This window comes from Aptenodytes patagonicus, chromosome 7 (assembly GCF_965638725.1).
Source record: "Aptenodytes patagonicus chromosome 7, bAptPat1.pri.cur, whole genome shotgun sequence".
NCBI classification, from domain to species: domain Eukaryota; kingdom Metazoa; phylum Chordata; class Aves; order Sphenisciformes; family Spheniscidae; genus Aptenodytes; species Aptenodytes patagonicus.
This window is the reverse complement of record NC_134955.1, coordinates 70,897,208-70,920,207: the sequence shown is the minus strand read 5'-3', so window position 1 is coordinate 70,920,207 and position 23,000 is coordinate 70,897,208. Positions and strand designations below refer to the sequence as shown.

The following is a 23,000-nucleotide window of genomic DNA, read 5'->3' as shown; positions in this document are numbered from 1 at the left end:
AAATGTGGAAGAACTATATTTTTGTAACATGACCAGATTTTTAGAATAGTAAACCTACATCTGTTTTGTACTTAGGTATTTCACTTTTTACTAAAAATTATCTCAAAGCTTGGGTGACTCACCATTGTGTTAAAAGGCACAATGGTTGAAGAGGTAGTTGCTCCTGGATAAAAGGTAAAGCCACAATCCTTGTATCATTTAAGACCATTTTCCTAGGAGTGGAGAGACTGTAGCCCCTTGGGATTCATGAAATTTTATCTCAGATAACTGAGTCTGTTTACCTAGATGTACTGTGCAGTTTATTTGAATATATAGGCCTTCCTTTGCTGTCCTAAGTGCCTTCAGTTGTGTGTTAAGGAGTGGCTTTAGTGATCTTAAGAAAACAAACAAACAAAATAACAATCAATGCTTTTGTCCTTACATTTGCTATTTACATAACCGATTGTTCAGAGAACAATTACTCCAGGAAATTACTTGGTTTAGATTTGAACACCGTTCTTCTCCAGAGTGAATTCAGATTGCGTAAGTGCAGCTCTTTCAGTGGGAAAATAGCCAAGCTTGTTGTAGGACAAATTAATTAACTATTAAATTTTCTGGCAGGTTACTTTTCAGCATTCTTTGAAAAATTGTTTTTGTTTATTTGTTTCACCAAGAATTAATATCAGTGGAGAGAAACCAAAAGATCGATCCTGGCACACGTTGACTCCAATAGGAGATGACAGACTTTTTCTTTTTGGTGGACTAAGTTCTGATAATGTTCCTTTAAGTAAGTAATTTAGAGATTATAATTCTATTGTACACTTTAGTACTAACCTTGTATAGTATGCACATTTGTTGTCTTTCTCAAACTTCTTAGACCTAAATCTTGTTACAGAATTTTCATGGCGCTTGAATATTTCTCTAGCTATCTTACTATTTTTATAGAAATGTAGGAGCACATTGTGTAGTACAGTGAGAACGTATGATAATAAATCTTCATCAAACTGTCTGTCATCTAAAAGAATAAAGGCAAGAGTCTCACGCATTCCGATATGAACAAGGGGTAACTTCTGATATCAGTAGCAACTGCAGTAAGAAGATACAAATAATAATGTCAACATAATGTAGATTTGTGGATGAATAACAAATCACAGCTACAAAATGTTAACTAGGAAGTAGCATAGTCTTACACAGAGTTCCTTTTCTAGAAGAGGCAACTTCTTTTCATGACAAAATTTGACATTAGTGAAAACAGCTTTAAGTGTCACAGATATATTCCACTGGGAGGGGGTGATTTTCAAAGGGACATTGACCTGTTTTTTCAATATATCTAAAAGAAAAAAAAGTAAGTGCATTTTAATTCCAGATTTCAATGCAGTGAGCGTTCTGTGACTGAATGGTTAAGTTAAATTACAAAAAAATGAAAAGGTGCAAGTTCATGTAGTATGTTACTGTTATCTTAATATAACGTCCTCTTAGAACACAGAGCTTTTTGTATAAATAAATAAAAATGGCAATACTTTGTCCCAAGAAGAGTACTAATGTATGTTCTTATTTGTAGGTGATGGCTGGATTCACAGCATTACAACAAACGGATGGAAACAACTTACCCATTTGCCTAAGAGTAGGCCTAGGTATACAAAAATAGATAACGTTTGCTGACATGTAGGCATTTTAAAAAAAAAAGTAATTTTACATTATTGAACAGTCTTTTAAAACTACATTATAAGAATATTTTAGAAAATTAATGCAGTGTGATTAAATAGTTTGCTTTACTGACTTACCTTCCTTCATACCTGATACAGCATTATCACTTTCTATATTTGTTACAGTTGATGCTTGCATTATGATGCTTGCTTGCATTAAGAGATTTTTTGTGATGAAGGATCTGGGTGTCCAACTAACCTGGTATTCTATGTCCAAATTATTTTTATATAAGAAAATGTATATCACTTAACTTTTGAGGAATTAATAACCTATGAGAATAATAAAAGTTGATTAATGTTGATACATTATTAGAAACATGGGAGAGACAACTATCAAAATGTTGATGCACCTTTCAGGATTCAAAAGTATTATAAAATACCTTGGTTGGTTTGTTTGAGTTTTTTTCCCTGAGCAGAAGCAGCTAATTATGATTACAGTTTTGCAAAACTGAATTTAGTACTAAACAGCACAGTAAATGACTGTGGAGGTTTGTTATTTCGAGGACTTAACTGCCAACCAAAAAGGACCTGGTTCTAGAATGTGTATCGGTCATACTGGCAACCATACTGTCTCTTCTAGACCCTGTTCCCCTTCCCTCTCTAGGTTAAGACTACAGAGAGAGACTGATTCTTTCTGACTAAAGAAAGCAAGTTTCATGTTCTGAACCTGGAGGTTATTTAGAATCTGCCACTGAAAACGGGTGCTTGCTGTATCAAAGCACAGACTTTTTTTTTTAAACACAGTGTTTAAAGCATTCTCTGTGTTTACAATGTAAATACTATTGAATTGATTTGCTGTAGATAGTAAATACTCAGTTTTTCATTAAACTCATTCTATACGTTCACCCAGGTACTCTCAGCACAAATTTATATCATTCTTTTAGCATAGCGTACAATTCTGGTCTGGCATTTGCATGCTTCCTGCCTTACGTTCTGTTTTCTGTTACTGAAATATCTTTACCTCAATTAATTTTCTTCCTGTTTTATCCTCTTCTAGGCTATCTTTTAAATGTAACAGCACTGTTAGACCAAGTTTTCTGCTTTCTTACATTTCAGACTCTTCCAAGCCGAAATAAACTTATCCCTTAGCTTCATAGAATATTTTCTTTTTACGATCTGTGAACTGATATATGAAGGGACTGATGACTGCCTTAAATAACAAAGCACATCATTAGCAGTCAAGGATCATGTTTGTCTTCGTGTTCAGTTCTTTACATGGATGGTCTCATAAAAGTTAACTGCTGAAGTGGACTGCCTCGCCTTGTGTAATTATTTTTACTGGTGCATCATGAAAAAGGATCAGGAAGGGACAGAATGTGCTCTTTCTACAGGCAGCAGCCCAGGGAGCTGCAGCTCAGCCTTTACTCTGCAATTAAGCTGGAATAACGTTTGTGCCTCAGGTGGCAGTAGGGCTGGATGTTAGGGACCTGTGACTCTTGAGCTCCAGGTGGCCTTCAGGCAATTCAAGGGCAGATCCCATACTGGGGTAGAAAGTGGAACTGTCACTTGGCTGTGTTGGTAGAGAGGCTGTTGAGCAAGCCACCTTCCTTGCTGCAGCGGAAGCGCCAAAGAGGGTTCCTGAGATTGACACTGCTAAATTTGCTGAGGACTCTGCCGCACACACAGCCCAGACCCTCCTAAAAGCTTTTGGGTCACATGCTGACCAGTCTCAGAGCTCCTTCAAGTCCAAACGTGTCCTATGGTTCTCCACCATCTGAAGATTTTGGTATGCAGTTTGCAGGCTGAGGACAGTTGCGTTTCATTGACCTAGTTCTTTAATGGAGTAAATGGCACCCCCCTGTTTGGTTTTGGGTTTTTTTTAAAGATGCTTCAATAACCTTTTTCAGGAAGTCCTGGAAACATAGATAAAAGGAGCCATACCAAAAGCCTGTCTATACATTGAACTAGTTTGAGTGTGAAGTACTTGTACCATAATTGTATCCCTGTTCTTACACAGGATTACTGCAGGATCTCTGCAGTAGTTTACTGAGTAATCTCTCAAAAAGGTTTAAGTCAGTTCTGTTGCTCATATGACTTTACAGCAGGACTTAAAATGCACTGCCAATAATACATACATGGGTACTTCTTTTATATATTTCTATTATTTTATAATAATACACGGTATATCACACATGCATTAGTGTATTTTCCTGATGCTTCTGCAGATTTGATTCCCTCCTTAAATTCTGTAAAGAACAATTTCCTTCAACCTTCATTTTTAGTAATTTCTGAAACATTGTCTTCCAGGTTATATATCTGTGATTCTGTATTGGTAGAAAATATATTTCTTCTTTCTGTCCATCAATTGTACTTCAGCTAACATTTTGCATGCCAGGTTAAAATACAGAACAAATTGTATATTTAACTTAGATTCCCAGTGTTTTCATTACAATGTAATTCTGTTATTCTAGTTAGAAGAGCTGTGTAAAAAGGTTACATCAATTCAGCATCTGTATAATTTAAATAACATGCTTTATTAGAATGTTTAGGTGATAAGTTAGAGGAGCTGTGAGAGGACATAAACTCTGTCAGTCTGTAGAAAAAGCATCAGGTTGCGAGCTAGGATGTCAACAAAGTCAAGGCAGGAAAGGCTTCCCAGTGTTCTTCGGTGATGAAGTCCAGGCCAGAGTTTTCCTAATGCAGATAAGGCAGAGACAGATCTATCTACAGGTATGAGGAAGAGAAAAGGTGGGATACAGTTTAGCCTAAGGAGAGCGGTGAATAATTACTGATATGAATGGAGTAAGAAAGTGAGAACGTTTACTCTTGCGTGAAAGTTCTAGTGGTGCATCTTATTTTGGTTAAGTAGACTTAAAGGGCCAGAGCTCTGTGGTGATAATCATCTTGTGATATTTGCTTCAGTGGTGATACACCAATAGAAAAATTACAGAGTTTGATCTGCTAATAATAAAAAGTAAATCTAGCAAGGTATAGCTGCTGAAGTAGCAGAATCTTTGTTAAAGCAAGATTATGCAAGTCAGGTTTTGTTTTGGTTTTTGGTTTTTTTGTTTTGTTTTTTTTTAATACCATGTGCTTTTATATGCACAACACAAAACTTAACCTGTGGGAGTGATGTAAGTAATTGACACACAGAAAATGATCCCCAGGAATCTTTGGGGGAAGCGTAAAACTGAAACAGGATAACTTGTGTTCAGGGATAAGAGTCAGTACTGAAAACCCCACAGTCTTATGAATTATGAATTTATGAATTAAAGAAATAGCGGAAAATTTAAAAAGAAAAAAGGAAAAGAAAATCTGTTCTTGGCAAAAGCTTGTTTTGTATAGTTATTTTGTTTTCTAAAAATTTTCCACTGTAACGTTTTGTTGAAGTAGTGATACCTAAGACAAAGTATATATAACTAAAGTACAGAAAAGTCAAATAATGACAAAAATATATTGGTCTGTAGGAAATGTAATCACTCAGCAAAACTCTCATGAGATGGATAGTCACATTGCTCTCTCCTTTTATATTGTTAAAGAAATGAGTAATACCGTATTTTAAGGTATTGGTTTTTACCTCTGAAGACTGTTGAAGTAATGTCTTTGTCTTGGTTTCCTAAGAAGTAAGGGTTACGTTACCGTGCTCTGTGCACGTATGACTGCCTCTCCTGCCCGTGTGCGTTTTGAATCAATTGACCCATTTCAGTAATACTTGACAAAGAAGTAGGAAGCTCAGAGATACTAAGTCCCAACATACTCTGTGCAAATAAATGGCCAAACAGAAAAGAGAGGCTCTCGTAATCGCTTCGCTCCAGTGAGCGCTCGGTGCTTATTCTCCATTCTTCTGTAAGAACGGAAGGTCTGCCTCGAGACACGGGTTGATAAAGAACAGGCTTTATTGTTTCTGCAGCTCACAGAGCAACTTGTAAAATACATTACTTAAAATTTTAAAATTCTTCTGGGTAAGTAGTGAGGCCAGTAAGACTTTAAGGCTCTGTGCATAAATAGTGGAATCACAGGATTAGAAAAGTGACCTTTCCGTTTTAGTTAAAAGGAACTTCTGTCCTTATAGCAAAAGAGCCTTTTGAAAAGAAACTTGAATATGAAGAATGGAGGAGAGTCTATGTGAGGTGAAGAGGTTACTATGCAAGTAAACTTACGGCTTCTCTGAAACCCTTAAAAACATTTAGTTTTTAGATTTGTTTTGCTGGTAACACATGACTGCTTGGTCACTAATCCTATTTATAATTTTATTTCTAGATTGTGGCATACAGCCTGCCTCGGAAAAGAAGGAGAAGTGATGGTGTTTGGTGGAAGCAAAGATGACTTGCATTTCATGGACACAGTCAGTAAACTGAATAATGAAATCCTAGCACTATAATAATTAAAATTGAAATAAAATAAAGTTGATACAATTGCTGACACTATTGGGTTCATTCATATCTTATGGTGTTGTGAGATGTGACCTTAGGTGTTCTTGGAAAGTAATTTATGAGGGTGTTTTCCTGCCCTTGTTAGGCTCATAAAAAGGAATTTGTTACTCAGATTTTTTATAAATATTTAAGTATTCTCACTTTTAAATTATGCATGTGGTAATAAAAGTTACCTTAATCTAGAAAATAGCAGTATTTCTGAGATAAGCTGTTTGTCACTTTAATGGTGTTTTTTTTTCTGTTGGTCAGGGTCACTGCAGTGACTTGTTGATATTTCAGACTCAACCGTATTCACTCCTGAGGTGAGTTGAGGTTATTGGCACAAAGAGTCTGGTGTAAATCGTGATGGCACTGTGGTCTTTAGGTTATAGACCATTTACTTAAATCTTTTTTTTTTTTTTCTTTTTTCCCCTCCTTCTTCAGGTTGTGTCTCGACTGCATTGGTAAAAATGCAGCTCTCTTAAAGAATCAAATACCATGCTTGCCGTCGAAACTTTTGCAGCAAGTGCTGAAAAAAATAACCTTCTGGGCTGCAGTTAACCACCGGCAAGAGAAGAAAGCTGAAACTGAAAGGCAAAGTCAACTAAACACCACATGAACAATGGCAGCAAAACTGTTGAACGCTTTGGTTTATTTACGGCGTACAGCAAAGTCTTTTGTTAGTGAACTTTACTAATGCTACAGAACAACTGTATGTTAAGCTGAGTTTCTAAGTGAAGTTTGAGAACAAAGAAATCCTTTTTATGGAAGTCTCTTTTGTTTTCTGCATTATAGAAAACTGATGAAACTTCATTTGTATATATTGTTAACTTCTGCTGTTGTGGTCTTAATGAGACGGTCCATACAACTTGTTCTTTTTGAAGGCGACAGATGATACAAAATGTTTTCTCTTGGATAAAATACGGCTTAAGTCTAAAATCTTACTACAGCCTTATCACATCAGCCTTTCTGAAAAGGTAAAATTAGTTCAACGCGGTATCTTTGGAAGATTCACACTTGTCAGTCTTGAGAAAGGTAACTCATTTGCTAACACCACCGAATCAGATTATTTGATTCCACCAGACTCTGTCATCTGGCCATCTCGTCAAATGATGGAGCCAGGCGTCTTAACTCCAAGTAGGAAAATCACTAAGCTAACCGTGGAACTTGCAGAAAAAGCTGCAACGGGCAGCATTACCGTTTGTATAGGAAAGCTTACACGCAGTTCATAATATGGTTTTACTATGTTTCTGTAATCAATGAGTCCTTTTCGAAATAGGTTGTATATTGTATTTTGGATGTGTAAAGTTTATATTTAATTCTTGTTTAAAAAAATGCTTATTTATTGTTTAAAAAGAGCATATGTAGTACTTGCTATTTTTCTGTTTCAAATATTTAGTTAACAGGAGCGCAGTCATTAAAATTTTATAGAGAGTTGAATCGAGACCCATTTTGACTAGTTTTTGACATTTTTACAATCTGCAAAACGTATTTAATCGGGGAAGGGAGCTTTTGGAGCAAATTTACATCACAAAGGCAAGTTTTGTGACTGGGTATTGTAGCAGAGCCGTAATTTTTTGTGTTAAACGTAAGCATTCAGTATTAGCTTGGTGGCTTTTTTTTAACCGCGAAGTTGTGATCCCTCGGTTAACGTGGTTTTCTCTTGACAGAGAAATACCCCAGCTCTCTTGTTGGTCCCACAGTTTTCTTTCGGGGGGCGGGAGGTTCAGGTAACGGGCCGCAGCGTTGCCGTCTTCCATCCCGGACTGGCAGTCCCCCGCCCGCCGGCAAGCAAGCCTCGCCCCCCCCCCCCCGACGGTGCTGTCCCTGCGGGTGATGCGCTGTGGCTCTGCTCTGCAGGCAGCGCGCCTGACTCCTGTGCTGGGGTTACTCCTGTCAGCAACCCCAGCGGGGAGCCCCCTTCCCCGGCGGCGGCGGCACCGGCACCGGCACCGGCCGCCGCCTCTTCCCCGGGCAGCGGCGGGGCGGGACGGCGCCTGCGCGGCGCTGGCGGAAGCGGCCGCCCGCGACGGATGTTGACGCTGCGCGGCCCGCTGAGGTGAGGGAGGGAAGGAGGGGGCGGCCGCGCCGTCCGGCCCGCAGCTCCCCCCCACCCACCCCGCGGTAGGGCCCGGGCCCAGGGGGGCGGGACTGGACCCCGGGGATCGGAGGGGAGGCGGCTCGGCAGGGCGCCGGGGGACTCCGGAGCGCGGGTCTGGGGGCCGAGGCGGCGCGGGGGAACTGAGCCGCGGGGCGGGGGGGGGGGGGGGGGGGGATCAAACCTTGACAGGAGGCGGGTAGGGCCGGGGGGTTGTTAACGGGTCTGGTAAGTGCGGTGATGGCGCATTGCTCAGCGCGGTGCGGCTGCTGCTCGGGTTGGGTCGTGTGTTACGGCTGTGTCCCGACAGATAAAATTTATCGGGCCTGCCTCAGCGCAGGAGGAGACCACGTCTGGCCAGTCGCGGTGTCGTGAGGGATGTGGACAGCCAAGGCAGAGCCACAGGGGGCTTGGGAATTGCAGTGACTTGTGGGAAGTGTTTCAGTCCGGGACTGAAAAAAACGCTAAAGGGGGACAGAAGTTGTCCAGTGTGTCTTAGGTTGTTAAAAAAAAAAAAGAATGGTGATCACTGGGGAGAGGTCAGTAAAAATCTGGTGAACTTGAAGCAGACAGGTTTCACTGAGGTGTGAGTAAGGCTTTCTAATTTAAAGCATAATTAATGCTCAGAAATAAACTGCCGAGGGTGGTGTAGTGTCTCCATCATTGGAGCAATTCAAATCAAACGAAAATCTGTCAGGAGTGGTGTAGGTGTCGAGGATTTTCTGTGAGTGCAGGGATTGATAGTCTCATTCAGGTCCTTTTCACTTCTCTCGCTTTGCCTGGTTGCACAAAACCATCGCTTGGACTGTCTGACTTTCCTGGCCTTTTGATCTGTGTCTGCAAATCTTTGTGTGGTGACAGTTTCAACGCATAGTTGTAGGAAAGCTAAAAGCAGAAGGGGACTTGGGAGTGGCTCCTAAGTGGAAGGTGACTTTGGCTTTTCAGGGGTCCCCCTGCTCCATTACAGGCTGGGGCAGAGCGTACAGACAGCTTCCCGGATGACCTGGCAGGGCTGGCTTCAGCGTCTCCTCCTGATTTGATTCCTCCCACAGCTGGGGCTTTGAATTACCAGTGATCCCAGTGACAGCGTGGCCCTGGGGCTCCTCACGCACCAAAGCCCTGGCGTGGAGGCTGCTCTTACCCCTGAGCTGCACGGTGCTCAGGAGCTGTAGGCTGGGTGCGCATAGCTGTTGTCTTTCCAGGACGCACTGGGGTTTGGCCTTGTGCATGCCAGCATGATTTGGGACAAGGGGCTTTGGTTTGTGGGGGTTTTTTTAGCATAGGTAACATCTCCTGCATTTAACAGCTATGGGAAGGTTTGTGTGTGGGAGACTTGGCTTTGGCAGCCCAAAGGGTCTTTGCCTGAAAAGCTGCAGGAGTTTTCACTTTTGTGAAAATGATACTGTAGGCAAAGCTTTCAAATTCATTCTGTTGTGGGTTGCTTTTTGGTCATCAATTAATGTATTTATAGGTAAGTGTGATTTTTTAAAAAAGATAGAGACCTTGGCTTAAATTGTCAATTGAAACCATTATAAATTTCACACAACTGAGGAATCCCATCTGAAACTTTCTTGACTGATGGGATAACTTCTTCCACTGAAACATCATTGCGAAAGAAACACCAGTGTGTAGTTTCTTTTTTTTCCCTCTGGTGATTTCCCCTGGTGGTTTTCAAAGCTCCATACTATGTGTTATTCTCTGCATGTAGCACTGTATCGAAATGGCCGATGACAACGAAGACCTGCAGGCAGATGAAGAGCTCCCAGCTCCAGCTGAGGACAGCTTTGAGCAGCTGGAGAATGATAGCCCTGCTGAGCGCAGCGGGCACGTGGCAGTCACTGATGGACGCTGCATGTATGTCTGGGGAGGCTATAAGGTACGCTGTTCTCCTTGTTAAGTAAGCCCTTCTGCCACCCGTGGTGCTGGTAATTATGTCCCATTAGTTTGGGAGTGACTCTGTAAAATTATCCCTCCCCTGGAAAAGGAAAGCTCCAGTTAACTAATTAGAATATGACATTTAAGAGTTTTGAAATATTGAAATAAATCATGAGTGTTAAGTGCAGATCTTGGCAAACGGATGACTTTTGTGGGATGCAGGGTGTTGTTTGCCTTTGTCAATTCACGTGTCTGTTGGAAGAGAAAGAAATACTGTCTGATTTGAAATGCACACTGTGCGAAATGGTGCTTTTATTTACAGCATTATCAGCACAACTATATATTGGACATTAATGATCACAGGTTGGTTATTTATCACACTTGGGTGTGCGTGTGCTTCAAGCAGAACCAGGTCATTTTACAATTTTGACAGGAATGAGGATGAATTGTCAATGAACTCCGTAAATAAATTGGTAGCTCAAGACAAAGCTTTGGTGTATTGTTCTGGTGGTGTCATGCAGGGGGTGGGGGAACTAAAAAGGAAATTTTGGCTCATTTATGCACCTACCTAGATAACCTGCTTGGGCTATGAAAAGGAGGTTTAACTTCCATTTACCCCAGTCTCTGGCTCTGCTGGGAGCTTGTCTGGTCCCCCGCAGAAGCTAAAATAGGCTAATACCTGCTCTCCGAGGGGTGCCGTGCAGATGAGAGGTACAGGAGTGCAGCAGGCACGGGTCCTGCTGTTTTCTGTTCTGTGATTAGATCTCTGAGGGGGTGTAAACATTCATAGGAGTCTAATTCAATATGTCAAGCATCCTTCTGATGTTGCTTTTTCTTTTCTGACCTGTTCTACAGAATGCCCAAGTTAGGGGATTTTATGACTTCTATCTGCCTAGAGATGAAATATGGATCTACAACATGGAAACTGGAAGATGGTACAGTAAATAATTAACTTAATTGTTGGTTTTGGGGGAAAAGAAAAAGATAAATTCTTAAATTCATATAGAAAGCATGCTGAGGGTCTGTGAACAGAGAGAGAATTCCCTGATCTCTTTGTTCCCACCTATCAAACTGTTGCATAAATGTGTAAAATCTTTCCAAATGTTTATTTTTTTCTGTGAAAACAACAAATATGTTTTCAGAGGGTGAAGTAGGGAAGGCAGCTCGGACAGGCAGCTTATACAGGAGTATGTGATCAACAGTGTGAAGTGTTTTGGGATGCCTGGTATAGGATATAGCACCTGAAAATTGTATTTGTACCACTTTTGATTACAGTGGTACACTGGTGAGGGAACCCGTACTGAGTGTTTTATTTGTTGTCCTTTTAAGAAGTTGTTTTTAAATGTTGATGCAGCCAAAGAAACTACTGTGTCATCTTAGATCGTTGGGAGCCTGGAAGTTGTGTGAAACCTGCATGTCTGATAGTGCAAGAGAAGGGAATCCAGTGCTCCAATTCAGTAGCTGGCTAGGGCCTTGCACTGCGAAGCCAAGTCCCCTCAGCGTTTTGCAGAAAGTGCAATTTCAGCAGTGCTTCCAGTCCTCGTTGTCGTTAGGGAGAGCCTTGGACATGGGCTGGAAGCTCATCTGTGTGGTTGTAATGTTTACAAACATTAAAAATCCAGTAGCACAATAGAAACCTGCAGTTCAGACAGGTGCATCCTCTTTGCCTGAGGATCTTTCTGGGATTTTGAATGTGAAAGGCATACCAAAGTCCTGAACTGGGCAGACGGGATTCCTCCCCCACAAAACATGTATTAATTAAGTTGCCTTTTCCCCACCCGCCTCCGTCATACCAGGTTAGTGTTGTAAATTAAGGTTAAACCTGCAAGGATGTGAAGAACTCATAACTGAATGGTCCACAATGACCTATTGTAATTAAAAACATACTGGTAGCGTTAGAAAATTCCACTCCAGATAAAATCATTGCTGTTCGTTTTTATCAGATAAAATATTTTAAACTGTGCTTCTAGGAAGAAGAGTAAAACAGAGGGAGATGTTCCACCTTCCATGTCTGGAAGTTGTGCCGTGTGTGTAGACAGAGTGGTGTACCTCTTTGGAGGACATCATGCACGTGGCAATACAAACAAGGTTAGTAATTTAAAGGTAAACCCCTCCTCACAAATAAGTTTCTCCTCATTAGCTTTTGTTCCCATTTTTTATAAACTAGAGGTGGCCTTTTCGGTTAATTAAAATCCATCCAAAGCAAGAAATGTATAATCTTAACAAATCAAGGAAACACTTTCTTCTGAATGACTGGACAAGTTGGATCTTGTTACAGAGCTTAAATGTTAATAACGGGACGCTGAACGTGTGTCCAGTCACTGTGTCCTCCATGGCTTCTGCAGCACAGTATTTTCATCTACTGGCTCTCTCTCTAGTTCTTGGAAGCAGATAACCAGCTTTCTCATCCTGTCAGCGGCTTCCCCAGATGTGAACTAATTGAAGCCGTGTTCTTTTTGTGCTTGTCTAAGAGGTTTTGACTAACAAAATATGGTGCTTAGCGCTTGGGGTTTTTTTTCCATGCAGGTGATTAGCTGGCTGACTTTTACCAGTTCAGTGTATTAATTTCTCCGCAACAGGTCAGGTAACGTGACATTTGTAACAGAGATCGGCCTTCAGCTCTGCATCATTTCACATGATGATTGTACTCTGGTAGCTTTACACCACTGAAGAAACACCGTGACCTATTACTTGTTTTGGTTGCAATTGTTCTTGAGCAATTCAACCTATGAATTGTATTGCATTGGTGCTTTTGAGTTTGCTTCTTTTGAAAGATGGGAATTTCCAGAGCTCACTGAAATAATACGGAAGGTGATTTGTAACTGCTCTGTAGTTGTTTGAAATGTTATTCTTCTCTGGGGTCTCTGATAATATTTTCTGATGTTCTGGAAGTGTAGTTTAATTTAAACACTTATTTTGGCCTCACTCTTAAATATAAAATGGAAGTAGCTTGATGCAATGCTTGCAAATAGTCTGCAACAAAATGCATTTATAAAGTATGACTTGCTTCCTTCCTGCTGTGGTATTCTTACATTTCAGTTAGTTTATATATGTGTATCAGCTATTTCTCTCCATGTAAAATGATGTAACACGCAGAGAAGGGATGATACTGTAAAAAACCCACCTTTTTTTTTTTAAACAGATTTTTTCTTTATTGTAAGACAATTGCTACTTTGTACACACCTTCATTGTATCCCATTTCAGCTTTTGGATGGTACAACCCGATGTCCATAGTCCTGTTACTTTTGTAAAAAAGTGTTTGGGGCTTGAGTCTGCAACAAGATAAGGATCTTTGGATCCATATTTTGTTCCAAATGTTGTCAGTGCTCTGTGCAGCTGGGAAAAGAACTTTTAATTTATTTCTATACCAATACATGCTAATTAAAAGTTAGTATTTTAACATCAGTCAGACTTAAGCTTTAAGCTAACTGTGTGGGTAAAAAAAATCTTTTTATTTTCTACAGTTCTACATGTTAAATTCCAGATCCACGGACAAAGTGCTGCAGTGGGTCAGAGTAGAGTGTCAGGGGGTACCCCCTTCATCAAAGGACAAACTTGGCGTTTGGGTTTACAAAAACAAGTAAGGCTCCAGCAACGAAGTCAGCACAGCTATCCTTGCGCGTGTGTTTGCTTTTAATCACTCTTAGTCTTGTCATTGTTGTGTCTTTTTGTTTGAACAAGAGCTGCAGAAGGACTTCCTGACTGCAGCACATACGTGCTTCAGGAAAATGCTGGATTTCTTCCGCAGCCGGCCTTTTGAAACTGTTCCGTCTTTTAACAGTTGATAAGCGAAAAACCTCACTCCCGATTTGGGTATATGTAAGCTGCAAAGTATCTGTGTGAGTCACAATCCAAAATGTAGGCTCATTACAGGCAAATCTTCCACGGTGCCTTCTCAGTACATCGCTTTAAAGACGCCGCATCGTGGTTACTTGTATCAGCGTCATTCCTCTTGGCAATTGCATCGGGAATTATTCTTCACAGAAGCCTGTTCTAGGATTCCCCCTATCATGCAAAATGCAGTCTTTTGGTCATGTCTTGTGGGACAGCTTGCGTTTCTTTGATAGCTGAAGAGCAGGACGGCATTTTAATCTTAAAATTGCGTGTGGCTTTTTCAGCGATGCACATGCTTAATTCAGTGTGTTTTGTGCTGGTTGCACAAAACAAGGAATGTGTTAGATGAACTGCTGTTGTTGTTATCTGATTTAATGTGTTGGGATAGTGTCCCAGAGATGCCAGAAGGCCTTTTGGGATTGCAAACCTTGGAAAAGATGAGGAAGACAAGGAGAAGGTGCTGAGGCCAGATGAGCTGACGTGCAAAACATTGTTGTTGCCTTGCACCCTCCTCCCCCATTCAGTTAGTGTAGTGCTAGTCCCCGAAGCGAGAGCTGTGTGATGAGATTGTTCCAGCCTTCTGGCACTGGAGGATAGACTGAGGAAAGCCCCTGTTGTAGGTAGGTAGTTTCCTGCTTCCAGAGGCTTGCTGTATCCCAGCTGCTCGGGAGGTTGGGGACAGAAGTGAATTATCTCAGGGGAGGTCAGGGGCTTTTGGCTCTCTCCTTGGAGCATCTACCCAGGGCTGGTTTCTCAGAGGGTTCCTGGCTTCCACAGGACAGAACTCCAAAATGCTCTGGCACAGGTGACAGCTCACGTGGCCAGAATTGTCCCCTTGCAGGAGAAGCTGGATGGGCTGATCCCCGCAGGAGCAGGGCTCTCTCCGCAGGCTGTGGGCAGGCGCCCGGCGTGGGCCGTGCTGCTGGGGTACGTGATGCCAGGGGCTGAGGAGGTCTGATGCAAATATGAGGTGATGGTCAGGGACCTCTAGTTCTTCTTTAGTCACAGCTGGCAAGGGTTACAGGTCTTACTGTCTTGTCGTGTCAGGGTAGGGGTTTAAGCTGTTACCTACAAAACCTTACCGGGACAGCACAGCCATCTTCTGCCTGTTAGCACAACTGGTCTTGGCTGTATCGTCTCTGGCTCTACTGAGGCAGAGGAAGAATCAGGGATGCCGTATGTCCTTGTGTTTGAGCCACGTATGGTGATTTTGGTGTATAACACTACAGGTGGCTGTGCTGCTTTGTCCATTATGTGGAGGGGAAGCTCACTGTTACGGTATTTGCTGTGGGACTTGCTGCAGAGACTCATGAAAAATAGGAAATTCCCTGTGGTGCTAGTTTTCAGATTCTTGACCTGGAGAGAAAGCTTACTGTTGTGATACTTGATGTGATCAGTTTAGATGTAAATCTGTGCAAGACTGGAGTTGTGGGTGTTTAGTTAGGTGGTTCTGTGCAAGACTGGAGTTGTGGGTGTTTAGTTAGATGGTGTAGATTGTTTTCTGTTACTTCATAATTCAATAAGAACTTCTGGCAAAACTATGCCATTAGTTTCTAATGTGTGCTAAAACCCAAACATAAAACTTAAATTACATTTTAAAAACCAAAAAGAACAGTAAAATCAGGTGAGTGACTGCTCACAGTAACTGTTCTTCAGGCTTTGAAACAAAATGCAGCAAGTACAAAGGAAAACGTCTTCCTCCCCCAAAACTAAAAACTTCCCAGGCAGCTTCATTGGTAGAGGGTCTGCCGCATGTAGCATCCCTTGGTGTCCTCCTGCCCTGCCTCGCCTAGCACACAACTCCACAGCGATCGTGCCCAGGTTGTAGTGCTTTCCCTTTGCTTCTTACAGGGGTGTCTGTGAACATTTTGGGCTCAGGGAAAATGGGCAGAGGGCTTGGAAAGGGTGGAGGCAGGAAACTGCAGGAATAAACACCTGTAGCTGCTGTGTGGGAGCTCCGATAGCAAAGGCTCAAGCGCAGCAATCAGGCAGCAGGCCTGGTAGCCTCACACATTTGGAACCGGAGCAAAGCTTGGAAGCCTGAGGCCTGGGAAACAGCTACAGAGGGATTTAATGTGGGTGGTAGGGTCGATTAGGCAAGAAACAGGGCCCCACACCTGGAAAACTTGCATTGTAGACGTATTGGAAGTAATGAAGCCAAAGGAGCTTCCCTGGTTTTCCTGTCTTCCGTTTGAGCACAGCCTTTACAGAACTTTAATTGGTAGCAACAGATGTGCTAGCATTTCTAATAGCTCTCGATGCATGTTTTGTTCCAGGCTAATATTTTTTGGAGGCTATGGTTATTTTCCTGAAGGGAAACAACGGGGAACTTTTGAATTTGATGAAACCTCTTTTTGGGTAAGTAAACCTGGAAGTAATTTCTATTTAAACTTTAATATTTAATTAGTGCCTATTAAAAACTGTTGCTTATTTAATATTTTTAAAGAATTCAGGTCTTCCTAGAGGGTGGAATGACCACGTGCATGTTCTGGACACTGAAACTTTTACTTGGAGCCAGCCTGTAACTACGGTAATTATTAGTCTTACGTCAGTTGTTTTAAGTTACAGCTCTTAAGAAATATGTGCACTGTGTGCCATATCTCTTGTAGCATTCTGTGAAAATAAGCATGACTCTGCTAGGCCTGGGTTCACTGCTTTAATTTGTGTCAAGGCAGAAGGTGGTGCTGATAAAATGGCCTCCTTGCGTGGCTGTGCAGGTTAGTAGTGGCCTGTCCCAGCAGCAGTGGCTTTGGGCTGCAGATGTTCTGAGTGCCTGGCTGTGTGCTTGGAGAACTTGCAGTGTGAAGCTGTCTTAACCTGTTGTATCTCATGGGGGGGTCCTATCTCTAGTCTGTATCTCCCTGGCGTTATTTTAGAAGATGTGGTTAACTGTTTGCAAGCAAGAAGCATGTTCACCCAAAATACATATTTCTCCTTTCCTGCTCCACCCTGCAGCCTTGTTCACATGTCACCGTGCCAAGTTAACTGCCAAGTGTTTAGTTGTCAGGTGCTCTGTGATCCTGCCTCTTTCGGGACATAAACCAGTCCCTGAATGCCAGGAGTTAGAAAAGGTGGAAGAGCTCTCTGAAATACCTAGTGCTAGCTAGCAGGAGGACGTGAGAAGTGCCTTGCAGGGTCACGAGACTGGGACTCCACCAACGGACCGTGTGGAGCTGATCTTGTCTCAGTGGTGCTCGCTAAGTTTGTTTTCTCCATGGGATGACTCACAGGCCGCTCGCCCTAGCTGTGGCTGGCGGGAAGCACTGCGTCTGCAGCACTGCTGCTTTCTGCTGTTCTGGCTTCCCTCCTGGGACACGCAGTCTGTCTGATCCGACCCGGGGAGGAAACCTGGCCAGGAGCTAAAGCTTAGGACTATGTGACCAGGGCTCTCTTCCCCTCTCGCGTTTCCTGAGCGAGCTGTCTTAATTCCCTGTACCTTGCTGTCTTGCCAGCGAAGGGGGACTGTTAATTTCTCTCCTATATATGGACTCCGTGAGGTGTCATTAGCTTGTGTTTGCAGTCTTACCCACAACATGCTTGTAGGGGAAGGACCATTAAGAGAGGGGTTTGAAACACTGTTGGTAGAACTAGCCTTGGAAACATCCCCTCAAAATAAAAATTGCCTGCTGCCTGTTCAGTAGCGTTCTTGAGGCCATTTAAACTGAATTTAAACCATTCATTTACCTAGGTCCTCTCTCCTCTCCAAAAACGGGAAGCTTGCCTTTTATTTTGATCTGTCTTTCTCTCTTCATCTTTTTTCCCGTTGACTTGCTTTCTTTCATGCTTCAGTGGCATTGTGCTCATGGGGAGCTCAGGAAAACGAAATGTATGGTTTCCTGTCATCCTCACTGTAATGTGATGGTTTGGAATGTTTCACTTGGGTGCTGAATTGTGGTCAAAACAAAACGAAACACTCTGTAATTGCAAATATACACCATTTGAAGTGTTCCAGAAGTACTCAGGAACAGGCAAATGGAGTGATACTGCCACAGAATTGGAGGAAATGAAATCTGAGATAAGTAACTCCGTATTCAGATTACCAAAGAGTTGCTTTGTCTTACTGCATACAGATCTCAGATATTTCAGAAGTAACTCAAGAAAAATACTGTTTAATGATTTATTACGTCATTGTCTCATTTGCAGTCTGAAGTCTTCTGTCACTGTCTGGACCCTCTTCTAAAAGCAAAATTTATACCTTGACACTTAAAGAGGGGGGAAAAAAAATCCTGTTTTTAATGAGTTTTCCGATCTTCCATCCATCAAAAAAAGCAAGTTCCTGCACACAGAATGACTCACTGGATGTTTTTTCACTCTCTGTTCCTTGTTGGCCTTAAATCTGACTTTAGTTCAGCCTTTCATCTTGGGTGACTGATTTGTGGAACTGAGGCCTTGCTTTGCCTTGAGTGCGGCGTCCAGGTGAGCTCTCCTGGGAGGCCTGAGAGGGGCCCGGCCCCTGCCCCACCGTGTCTGCGGTCCCACCGCGCCTCCCAGGGTGCCTGGTGTGGCCACAGCCGTGCTGCTTCCTGTGTGTGATGGGCGTCTTCAGCCCAGCTCCTCTTTGCTTGATCTACTGCAGGTTTCTGGTGAAGTGGCATTTTCTTTCTTTTGTTAATGTATCAGATAAACTTACCTTCTTATTTCGCATTGTCTTTTCCCAGGGTAAAACTCCGTCACCACGAGCAGCTCACGCCTGTGCTACAGTTGGGAACAGAGGCTACGTGTTCGGTGGCAGATACAGAGTAAGCCCCAGCCCAGTTTAACGATGTGTTACTGAAACCTAAACGGAGTGTTTCAACCACGGTCTGCTTTATTGTAGGAGTCCAGAATGAACGATCTTTACTATCTGAATTTGGATACGTGGGAGTGGAATGAAATGTAGGTACTAAAACTTGAGTTCTTTTGTTTGTAAAGCAATACGAAGATGCCGGTTTTATTCACTTCTGATCATTCTAGTGAAACTTGGTAAACTCCAGCAAGTAAGTAAACTCGAGTAGAACTGATCCTCCTGATCAGTTGCTGACTCTTGCTGTCAGGCTTTTTTAAGTATTGACACGAGTAAAACTCTCTTACTGTGTTTAAAGAAACTAAACTTGCTGTTGGGTCGTGAGCCGTGCGCAGTATGAAGCTGCATCCTTCAAATATCTGAAAAAAAATCAGAGCAGAAAAGAGCAGCGGTATTTTATTGTAGCGCGTGTGTAATTTACGGTGCTTTTATTGAAATACAGAATCACGCAAGGCATTTGCCCAGTTGGCCGATCGTGGCATTCTTTAACACCAATTTCCTCAGATCACCTCTTTCTCTTTGGAGGATTCACCACTGACAAGCAGCCATTAAGTAAGTCATTCCGAAAGGATTTTGTGTTGTCTTTATGTTCTTGAACAGTTGTGCACAGAAGCTTGAATTATTGCCTAGTCACCTTAAATTATTTCTAAATTCCTTCCATGCACTTGTGATCCAACTCCTTATGGTCAACAGCTAATTTCACAGAGTAGGAGTCGCCGAGTGTGTTGAGAGACGACTATTTACAGAAATTAATCTGCTCTAAAAATGTATCTAATGCAAATTGCAATTGGGAAGAGCTTTACAGTTCTCCATCTTTCCCTTCTGACTTCACTCCTATAAACCATTGTTAAACGCCTGTCTTCAAATAGACAGCCCAAAGTTTCATAGGGTTTTTCCTGAAAAAAATTGATTTATTTAAGAACAAAAATGGACTGTGCTACACGAGAGTACATGTGTATTGCAGCAAATGTGAAAGAACTAACAGAATACTGTTTGTATTTGGGGTTTTGCTTGTTTTCAGGTGATGCTTGGATTTATTGTATCAGCAAGAATGAGTGGATACAGTTTGAGCATAACTATTCTGAAAAACCAAGGTATGGTAGACACTTTCCTGGAAACTTATAAAAAAGAGCGAGGAGGCTTTTCACGTTGGCTGTCGGAGAGAGGACACGCCTTCCTCTTTACAGCGCTCATTTTTCTTAACAATACAATACAAATGCTAGCTTCTACCCCAGAAGTGCAGACGCGTTGAACGTGCGCACAAAATGCAGTTTGAATACCACTGTAGGACTGGCGCTGGAGGTAGCGTAGAGCTCAGCGTTTGCGAAACAGCAGGAGACACGGGGATTTAGGGTCTGAGCTCCTGGCTGCAGAGGTGTCTGAGCTGCGAGTGCCAGCACAAGAGCTAACTGGAACCTGTGAGTTCTTGCTCTGCCGGCAAACTGGACACAGGCAGGTGTCACCGTTCTGAGCATCCTCGCCAGTGGCTAATCCTGTGCACACCCAGGATATTTTTGTCTTCCTGCTGAGTAAATTAGAGATGATGACCTGCAATTTAAAGGCATCAAAACTACCGTGATGCATGTATATGGCATTGAAAACACTCGTGTCATGTGAGTTACTGTCATCCCTCTTGTTTCGGGGAGTGTTCTGGTCCGAGGTTAAATGAGTTAAAGCAGCGATGCTTCCTGGCCTGCCCCCTTTGGCCTGGCTCTTGCTGCTGGTGGGGATGAGGAGGGGTTTGTTTTCCTGGAGCAGCGACAAGGCTGAGCTGCTGCCCCCCACCCGCTTTTCCCCCCTTTGGAGCAGCAGGACGGTGACGCGTTGTTGCACATGTGAGATCGGTTGTTTCCCCGAGTCTGAGGAGAGCAATACAAAATCTGACTGACTGACTGTTAAGTCTTTTGACTCAAGTGGGGCATGAAAATAAAGTTTGTGCAAGCAGATGATGACAGCCATCCTCCAGAAGTGACAGGACTGTGGGTTTCACACATGCCTGCGCTGGCAGGCAGCGTGCCGCTGAGCCCCGCAGCCCTGCTCTAACCAGGAGACCTTACGCAGCCTGTGGTTTGCTGACCAGTTTTCTTTCTCTGAACGTAAATGGCTGTTGAATTAGTCACGTCTACAGCGTCCTGGTGGAAGGGCAAACTTGCGTGTGTTAACTTTAAATACAAATCCTAAACCTGCGTTATTGGGCGGGGTGTTTTTCTGGTTTAACGCAGTGCTGACTTCTGTTTCTAGGTTGTGGCATACCGCTTGTGCAAGCGAAGAGGGAGAGGTGATCGTCTTTGGGGGCTGTGCCAACAACTTACTTGCCCATTCTAAAGCTGTAAGTTTATTTCGAGCTTTCCCTTCCTGTGCAGCCCGGCCCTTCCCGCAGGAGCTGTGGCATCTTATCACTCCAGCAAGTGTGAAATGCTTGTGGTTGGCAGCGTGACCTCGTGATGACTGACAAAGGTGCAGAAACAAAGTTTGAAGGGGAAATGTTTTGATGCTTTTCTGGAAACCAGGTCATTATTCATTATTTAAACAAACTATGACTTACGTTCCCTCAAACATGTTTCACTTGGAGCCCCTTATCTCCCAACGACTTCTTTAGCTTTGCCCTGTGCTTCTGATGGGGGTGCTTCCAGGGAGCCCCTCCCAAAGTAATTTCTTCACTGTGATGCCCAGAGAAGGCTGGTGAGAAGGGGCTGAACAGAGAGGGGCTCTCCAGCCAGGACGGGGGTGTCCTCAGGTCTGTAAAAACACCAGTAGGCTGGAAAGAGTGACCGGGAACAAGCACCTTCTAGTGTAAGAACCAGTGGGCGTCAGCTGGAACGGGCGAGTGGCAAACAGGAGTGGGGCAACACTTCTGTATGCACCAGCAGCTCAGCTCTGGCACATAATATGTTTAGGTGCATTCAAGGAGCAGGCGTAACCATTTAACAAAACCCCAAAAACATTGACTGCCGAGCCTGTCACGGTCCCCGTGTCCACAGTCCCTCGGTGCAGAGCCGTGGAAACTCTGCCCGCAGGTGGTGGTCCTGTTCTCTCCCCCTGAGCACGGGTGTTGGCCAGGGTCAGAGCTGGGCCACGGGGCTCACGGGGCCCTTCCCTTACGCGCTCGTGCCGACTGTGGCTTCTAGCCCTCCCGGGCCAGGCCCGGGCTCCACCCAGCCCAGTCCCCTGTCCGACAGCAACAGGAGGTGCTGCACAGGGAGAGCCTGTGAGCCTGGCCACTGCACGCCCGTTCCCCTCCAGCAGTGTGTATGAAGTGGCACTAGGCCTGTTTTTTGGTTCATCTGTAGTTCCCCGAGTGCCCATAACTTCCCGTAGTGTAAGATTCAGAGAGCAATTCCGCGTTCGGCTTGTCTGCTGCCTTTGTGATTTACGTGAAGTCCAGTCTACTCCCCACCGTCAGCCTCTCTTCTCCAGCCCCCAGGGCCGTGCCGTTTGCTTTCCTTTCCAAGGTCTGTTGGTGTGACCCTCGGCTGGTTTGGCTCCTGCTGTAATAATGTGACTCCACATAACCAAACTGCTTCTCTCTCTCCCTCCTTTTGCCCCCCCAGGCTCACAGTAACGAAATACTTGTGTTTTCTCTACAACCAAGATCTCTTGTAAGGTAAGAAAGCAAGACTTCAACATTAAACTGTCGTGTCTCCATCTAAGACAAGTAGTGCAGGGTTACCGCCAGACCGTTTGTTATGTTCCTAAAACACTGGAAAACATTTCTTCCCCTAAAGAATGCTGAAAGAACAGCAGGCACTTAGGAGAGGATAGAGCGCGATTCCTTTCAGAAGCACCCATTTGGCACTGACGATGGGAACGAGCCCTCACTAAATAGTTGTAAAGAATGAGGTTACCTTGCAGCCCTTGTTCAAAACGGTGCTAACACCGGCCGTGTTTCCCTCTCCCCAAGGCTGTGCCTCGAAGCAGTCATTTGCTTTAAGGAGATGCTGGCCAGTTCCTGGAATTGCCTCCCCAAGCACTTGCTGCACAGCGTCAATCAGCGGTTTGGAAGCAACAACACGTCGGGCTCCTGAGCCCTCTGCAGACATCTCTGCACGAGCTGTGCGTGGATGAGCAGTTTTAAGAAGATGTAATAATTTTACCAAGTGTGGCAAACATTAAACTTGTATAGGTTACATATCTGTATCGTCGTAGGTAGTTGCTTCTTGCCTTTAAGTTGCATGTGAATGGCCTAGAGAGAACCTATTTTTGTGTAAAGATGTTTGCAATAAATGTATTTAATGCAAGTGGAGATGTATCCTGTGCTTAAGCTAAAACTAGTTCTGGGTTTGTCCACCTTGAAGTACGTGCGAGGGCCAGCCCCGAGCAAGAAGCTGGGGTGTGCATGTGTGGAAATACTTGTTACGGAGTCCCTAGTCAAG

General features: G+C 43.4%; 2 protein-coding genes across 3 annotated transcripts in view; both read left to right on the top strand.

The window, feature by feature from the left end:
• Positions 1 to 7,477, top strand: part of KLHDC1 (kelch domain containing 1) — a 32,100-nt gene extending 24,623 nt beyond the window's left edge. The window contains exons 9-13 of the mRNA XM_076345811.1: positions 654 to 766; positions 1,541 to 1,613; positions 5,886 to 5,970; positions 6,308 to 6,360; positions 6,482 to 7,477. Of these exons, the coding sequence (XP_076201926.1) occupies positions 654 to 766; positions 1,541 to 1,613; positions 5,886 to 5,970; positions 6,308 to 6,360; positions 6,482 to 6,656 (499 nt within the window). The 3' untranslated portion in view covers positions 6,657 to 7,477. The remainder of the gene's footprint in view (positions 1 to 653; positions 767 to 1,540; positions 1,614 to 5,885; positions 5,971 to 6,307; positions 6,361 to 6,481) is intronic.
• Positions 7,478 to 8,037: 560 nt separating this feature from the next.
• Positions 8,038 to 22,865, top strand: KLHDC2 (kelch domain containing 2). Of its 2 annotated transcripts, none has more exons than XM_076345805.1 (14): positions 8,038 to 8,096; positions 9,844 to 10,011; positions 10,866 to 10,945; positions 11,981 to 12,098; positions 13,475 to 13,590; positions 16,121 to 16,202; positions 16,291 to 16,374; positions 18,503 to 18,583; positions 18,661 to 18,719; positions 19,070 to 19,179; positions 19,649 to 19,721; positions 20,869 to 20,956; positions 22,179 to 22,231; positions 22,529 to 22,865. In XM_076345805.1, exons 2-14 carry the CDS (start codon positions 9,856 to 9,858, stop codon positions 22,650 to 22,652), a joined length of 1,224 nt encoding a protein of 407 aa, XP_076201920.1. In that variant the 5' UTR covers positions 8,038 to 8,096; positions 9,844 to 9,855; the 3' UTR covers positions 22,653 to 22,865. The 2 variants fall into 2 exon arrangements, with proteins under 2 accessions (XP_076201920.1, XP_076201921.1); XM_076345806.1 differs by lacking the exon at positions 8,038 to 8,096 and adding an exon at positions 8,118 to 8,161.
• The last annotated feature ends 135 nt before the right edge of the window (positions 22,866 to 23,000 follow it).